The sequence below is a fragment of the Aulonocara sp. 'chitande type north' Nkhata Bay genome, linkage group LG7 (genome assembly GCF_057382095.1).
Source record: "Aulonocara sp. 'chitande type north' Nkhata Bay isolate Kocher_YH1m ecotype deep benthic linkage group LG7, A_spYH_male_GT1.1, whole genome shotgun sequence".
Taxonomy (NCBI): Eukaryota; Metazoa; Chordata; class Actinopteri; order Cichliformes; family Cichlidae; genus Aulonocara; species Aulonocara sp. 'chitande type north' Nkhata Bay.
In genome coordinates this window covers 22264650-22271267 of record NC_141350.1, presented here as the reverse complement: position 1 = coordinate 22271267, position 6618 = coordinate 22264650, and the positions used below count along the sequence as shown (strand labels likewise).

General features: G+C 40.2%; 1 protein-coding gene across 2 annotated transcripts; it reads left to right on the top strand.

Moving 5' to 3' along the window:
* Positions 1-283: 283 nt before the first annotated feature.
* On the top strand, positions 284-5448 carry hapln3 (hyaluronan and proteoglycan link protein 3). 2 transcript variants are annotated; one of them, XM_086299408.1, is made up of 5 exons: positions 284-366; positions 875-1049; positions 1639-2037; positions 3410-3712; positions 3808-5448. In XM_086299408.1, the coding sequence occupies exons 2-5, from the start codon at positions 896-898 to the stop codon at positions 4116-4118; spliced, it is 1167 nt and encodes a 388-aa protein (XP_086155534.1). In that variant the 5' UTR covers positions 284-366; positions 875-895; the 3' UTR covers positions 4119-5448. The 2 variants fall into 2 exon arrangements, with proteins under 2 accessions (XP_086155534.1, XP_086155532.1); XM_086299406.1 differs by having other exon boundaries at positions 3802-5448.
* The last annotated feature ends 1170 nt before the right edge of the window (positions 5449-6618 follow it).

The window sequence follows — 6618 nt, the reverse complement described above, 5'->3', positions numbered from 1 at the left end:
ATATGAAAACAGTTTCTCTATACTTACACACAGAGATATTCTCTTTTATAATAAAGGCTTTTGAGCATTGGATTTAGCAGTTTGGCTCACTTGCAAAGGCAAACTAGGCTGCATGCACTAGCATTAGTTTGGCACTCTTGTGTTGAGTCGGTAGAAAAAGTTATGACGTGCTGCGGCGGCGGTGTCTCCATTGCAGGACGATCTCATTGGTTCATCGGTGATGAGGTCTTTGCTCGAGATGCCTCAGCTCGTGACGTTGGCGCGCGCTCCCCCTGACTGGTTGGCTGGTAGGACGGTCCGGTGAGCAGAGACAGAGGATGAGGAGTAAGTGAAGCGAAGACACGTTCAGCGGACAACTGCTTTTCTGTGAGTGAGATTTGGATTATTTTTGTATTTTATAACTGGTCCCATGAACATTATCTTTTATTCAGGTGGTAAAACAGAAGGCTTTACTTATAAAGGTGACATAGCCGGTTTCAGAGCTGAAACCTTTTAATGTTTTCGTGAAGATAAAAGAAGGCTTATAGTTTTCTGTTACTCAGGAAAGTTTAAGCTAATACGATGAGAGATTTGTCGGCATTTGTCTAACGACCGAGCTGTTAGGGAAAGTTTCTTCCATCTCTTCAGTCTGTGCATTTGCTTTATTTGACGCCAAGAAATGTGAAAGGATCAATGAGAGTACTTTTACACAAATTCATTGAAAGTGTTTCGCAGACAGTTTTTTTTCCTAATAAATCTTATTTATTTATTCTGACTTGCGTTTTAACCGATAGTGTGTAACTTTCTCAAGCACAGACACATATAGATCGTTCGAGAGCGTTTAATCTGTGGCGCTCAGCTTAATTGTGATAGTCCTGTTGGGTATTTTCGACAGCTTTTAAGCTGAAGGAGCTGAATGAGCTTTGCTGCAGCCATGCTCAGTCTACCGCGCCCCCTTCTGGTCACCTGCGTGTATCTCCTGCTGCTGCCGGGCTGTCAGGGCAGGATCCTCGGCTACACCAATGGTTTTCACTACCAGGACATCAGCAACGGGAATGGACACGGAGAGAGTAGGTTGTCCGTGTGTTTGTGTGGACATGATTAACACATTCTGTGGTACATGCATCAACACACAGCTGGTCGGAACTAATTAGGATGTGGGAAAGCAGCTGTAATTTATGAATTTACAGGCAGTCATCCAGGGCTAACAAAACAAATACTGTTAGTAGTGAGCGATGTGTGTTTGTGTTACATGTAACATGTGTTTTTGGGATATTCTTTTATCTTCTTTTCTCCACATTTCGGTAAACACATCCATGTTTCTGTAACTCTAAACAGACTTTACAGACTTGAGTATCGTCTAATCAGATTTGCATTGTTACTATGAAACTCAAAATAATTTGGCAAATGGTAAACATGCATGCCGACTGTGCACTGATTATCATAGTTTTTATCTGTAAAATACAGGCTAATAATATAAACCATTTGGGTGAAGGCACAATTGACCTTCATAGACTTCATACAGGAGGACAACGGGGGAAGGTACAAGTTTATTTTGCTGTGATGGTGGTAAATTTCGATAAAAACCTTCCATTTAGACTGGCTCTGTTTGCTTTAATTCGGCCTTTTAACATGTTGTCTTTCTTCTGACTTTTCTAGTTTATTTTAATGGGATTCGTCTCCACGTGGAATCCCCTCAGTCTTCAGTGTCAGCCACTAGGGGGAGCACTGTCACCCTTCCGTGTCACTACCACTATGAGCCTGAACTGACTATACCACGCAAGACCCGTGTCAAATGGTCCTGGTTGCCTGCCAACACCATGACTCCACAAGTTTCTGCTGATGCCTTCTTCAAGGAGACTGAGGTTATGGTTGCCATGGGAAGCCGCCACCGCAGCTACGGCAGCTTCCGTGGCCGCGTGCGCCTGCGACGCTCAGCGCCAGGGGACATGTCTCTAGTAATCAATGAGCTACAGGTCAACGACACAGGAAGATATCGCTGTGAAGTGATTGATGGCCTGGAGGATGACAGTGTGACGGTGGATCTGGAGCTACGGGGTAAGATTTTTGTTTTTGAGTTTGGGCCTCAACGTGAGTCAGGTTGGATTAATTCTTGTGGGGGCCACAAAAAATGCTGTGGACTTTTGGTTCCAAGAGCAAGAGGGAGCTGAACTCAATAAAATCATAAATCAATCAAATCAATCATCTGTGTTAGAATGGAGACCTCTCTATGGTTTCACCCTACCGTATAGCTGGATTAGGCTCTACGCTTCCAAATAATAATGGTACTTCTAATAGCAAAAAAGTAAATTATTATTTGTTTCCTAAATTATGAATTGATTTTATATTTGAAAACATTTCCATAGGACCATATAAAATGTACAAAATAAGTGAAATGAAGCCCAAGTCTTATATGCTGAATGAGCAATTTTCAATAAATGGGTTTAAAATCTGAGCCCAGTATCAAGTTCTGTTTGATCTCCAACAGTACATATTGCAAAACAAATATTTAATTAATCACATTACCATAGAATAGCAGATTATGCATATTATTTTAGGGCCTTCAACAGCCCTGAGTACCAGAGACATCATAGTATTTGAAATCATCAAATAGATTAACAATAACAGTATCTAGTTTCATCTAGTATCTAGTATCAGATTGGACTTGCAGTTTTGTTATTTTTATGCAGACAAAGTTTGTGATAAACGTTAACTTGTTAAACAAAGTGAAAGCTTAAGAGAGGATTCACTGTAAAAGGACAATGAATAAGTGGATTTATTTTTCATAGCAGCTTTATAGGCTATAAGGTGCTCTTGTTTGTAGATGTATTTTAAGAATATAATAATGTATTTTGGTGACCCTACATTTCCCGTGAAACTTGTGGTATAGCTGTGTGCATGTTGGACTCCACAAGACCTGTCCTTTGTCACATTGTCAAAGCACAGTCATGCTGCGGAGGGTGTCTTGTCTCAGGATCTTAGTTCTACTTTTTATAGATGATATGATTTTTTTTTTTTAGCATAATCAAATGATAGGCTCCAGCTTGAGCTGTGTGTGGGGGAGAAATAGCACTTCCACATCTGAGGCCAGGGTGAAATATGCCCACTCTGTGTTGTCCAAGTACCCTACTTGGAGGTGTTTTCATGTGAAATGGCACTTTATAAATGGGAGTAAAATGTAACCTATTTCCATCCAACAATCTTCTTTTTTTTAAATTTGCAAAACAAAAATGAAAAATGCTGACTTTATTTTTTTACCAGTCATAAATGAAAAAAAAGAGGATTTTCTGAACTCTACATTTCAGAATATACTTAAGATTTGACATGAGCATTATTTGAGTTGTATTTTGGGGTTTTCTGATCATGTTGAATTAAAAAAGAAATGTACTCATTGAGAAACTGTTGTAATACATTGTTCCTTCACATACAGGTGTGGTGTTTCCTTACTACTCTCAGAAAGGACGCTACCATTATAACTTCTTCAGGGCCCAAAAAGAGTGCCAGGATCAGGATGCTACTTTGGCTACATTTGAGCAGCTCTTTACAGCATGGGAGGAGGGGCTAGACTGGTGTAATGCTGGCTGGTTGGCTGATGGCACAGTGCAGTATCCAATCACAATCCCACGTGATGGTTGTGGGGGCAAGAACTTGGCTCCTGGTCTACGGAGCTATGGACAACGAGACCGTGTCCTTCACCGATATGACGCTTTCTGCTTCGCTGCGTCTGTTAAGGGTGAGTATGAGCATGTTTGAGTTCATTTTTTTACATCTAAAAATTCCAGGTCATTACAGTTTCTTCAATGATTATTCTCTTCTGGATAGGGACAGTTTACTTCTTAGAGAACACAACCAAGCTCAACTTCACTGAAGCAATCCAGGCTTGTTCCAGTGATGGAAGTCAGATTGCCAAAGTGGGCCAGCTGTATGCTGCATGGAAACTGATGGGATTGGACCACTGTGATGCAGGCTGGTTGGCTGATGGAAGTGTCCGTTATCCTATCACAAAGGCCCGGGCTAACTGTGGTCCATCACAACCAGGTGTGCGTAGTTTTGGGTTCCCCCCTCAGTACCTGAAATTCGGTGTCTACTGTTATCGGTCGATGCTCTGTTTTAACGCGGGACAAATTAAACCATACTAATAGTGAAGCAGGTTAAAGCTCTGCTTGAGAGGTTAGCATTAGATATAGCCTGGATGCAAATTAGCAGTTAGCCAGTTTATTCCTCTCTGAGCTATTTTAAAGTAATGGAATTTGGTTTATCTCTCTCCATCTCAAATAGACCAATGACACAATTGACTATGAAGCAACTGTTAAACTAACTGTGGACATCAGTCTTGCCGACATGTCATTGTTAAACATGTAAATCCAAAATCATGGGTGTTATTATGTTGCTGCAAGAGCATTCACTCTTTGTTCCATCACTCTTTTTCCTTCACACCTGTCACTATCCATTTGACAGTTGTTCCTGTTTGGTACACAACAGATGCTGATATGTCTGTGGTCACAGCTGGGTTTCCAGTTTATCTCAGAGGTGTTAGTTGGGGTTATCATCACTGTCTCAAGGCTCACCCATTGTGCTAGGTATTGCCAAAGTCCCAGCACTGGGACTTTGGCAATACCTAGCACAAAAAAGTAGATGTGTACATATATCATTAGAGTTGGAGGCACCATTTATTTGACCTGCAGAGAGTAAGTTTGACCATAAACTCAGCCTGACACCAAACAACATGAAAGTACCCAGACAAGCAAATGTTCATATACTGTTTGCCGCTAAGTGCAACATGTCTCAATCACAGCAAAATCTTGCAGTAAAATGCACAAGGCCATTGTTTATTCCTGCAATTAAATGATTTGTGCTGTCAGTTTCCATCTCTGCTAATTTAACTTTAAACTTTCTGCAGCTATTTTGAAATTTGGTTGAAGGTTTTTGACATTGATCCACCACTAATACTGATTCATTTGATGACTCATTTCAAGCTCAGGGAAGGTGTACAGACTCAGAAAAGTCCTCTTCCCATCCAAAGTATTTCACTGGTGTCCAATCATAGCTTTCGTTTATATTTCTCAACCATATAATTCAGAAGTTTGCACTGACCCTTTAACCAAAACAATACAAAGATTAAAAAAATAATCAGTTGTAATAGCTTTATACCACAACCACAGGCTTTTGTGGAGCATCTTAATGGTTAAGGGAGTAGATTTTATTTCCCTCTAAGATCTTTCCAGCTGGTCCGCAGTTTTCTGTCTTACATTTGAACATTTTATACAAATATAATGTGTTTCTTTTTATTTTTAAAGGCTGATTAAGAATTGTGTTCTCTGTTGGAGGAGGAAGTTCTGGTTCTCGGTATTACACTACCCTATTTATGTTCATTGTCAAAGAATATTTACATACAAACATACCTTTTTTGTTTTCATTATGTCTGTGCATTTGTACTACTTTCTACAAACTAATAAAAATACTGCTGTGAATACACTTTCATTTGAGTAACATTTTTTTTTTATGTGGGTGGTGTTACTTAAACAAATTCCTTTAAATCCTGCTGTTAAAAAAACCTACGTTAACATTTTCAATTGTTTAACTACATCAGCGACTTCAACACCAGTGATGGGTGATTTTTCCACTTCCTCCCCAGACTATGCTTACAGTAAAGAAGGCATGGTACTGAGGATCTCCTAAAGGTGTTCTTCCTAACTATATTCTCGGTCGAAGTCAGGAGTGTCCCATCTCCACTGTCAACGGTGTATGTAGAATACCACTTCCCCTGATGGTAGGACCTCAGTAACCATGCTCAGGCAGGGTACACTGGACCCTTGATTTGTTCCACTCACCCGGATTTGCTGAACCACTCTTTGTTTGGCCCCACCGCCAGGGAGACATGGGAGACCGTATCAGGGGCAAGTTGGCCATAGCTCATGAAATCTTGCACAAAACCCTCCACCGTGATGCGGTGTTGATTCACGCAGGGGTATACAAAATAGAAAAAGAGTGTCAGAAGCTGAACATTTAGGATAGTGTGAAGCAGCTCATAGGTCTTTGACTCACAGATTACCTTTACACATACTCATATCATCATTTGAAACTTTGGCTTTATTTATTATGAGCATCCAGTGCTGTAAAGGAATATACAGAAGGGGAAATAAGTTTGCTCACTTCTAAAGAAATGAACATTCTCTCATTTTTATGGTAGTTTCATTTTAAGAGAGAGAGATAGACAATCAAGAAAAAACACAAAATATATAAAAGTTATAAATTTATTTGCATGTCATTAAGAGAAAAAGGTATTTGATCCCCAACGGAAAACTCGACTTAGTACTTGGTGCAGAAACCCTTGATGGCAACTGCTGGAAGTAGGAAGACGTTTTTTATAGGTGTTCACCAGGTTTGCATACGTATCATAGATTTTCTGTAAGATTGAGGCCGAGTGTCTGGTGACTATGCCACTCCATGACCTTAACTTGTCCTTCTTTAACCACTTCTTTGTTGGCAGTATGTTTTGGTTCATTTTCATGCTGGAAGACGCATCCATCTTTAGACCTCTGAAGGAAGGAGGTTCTCGGCCAAGATTTTACAGTATGTGGTCCCAACTTTGGCTCCTGAATGTGATGAAGTCGTCCTGTACTATTAGCAGAAAAACAG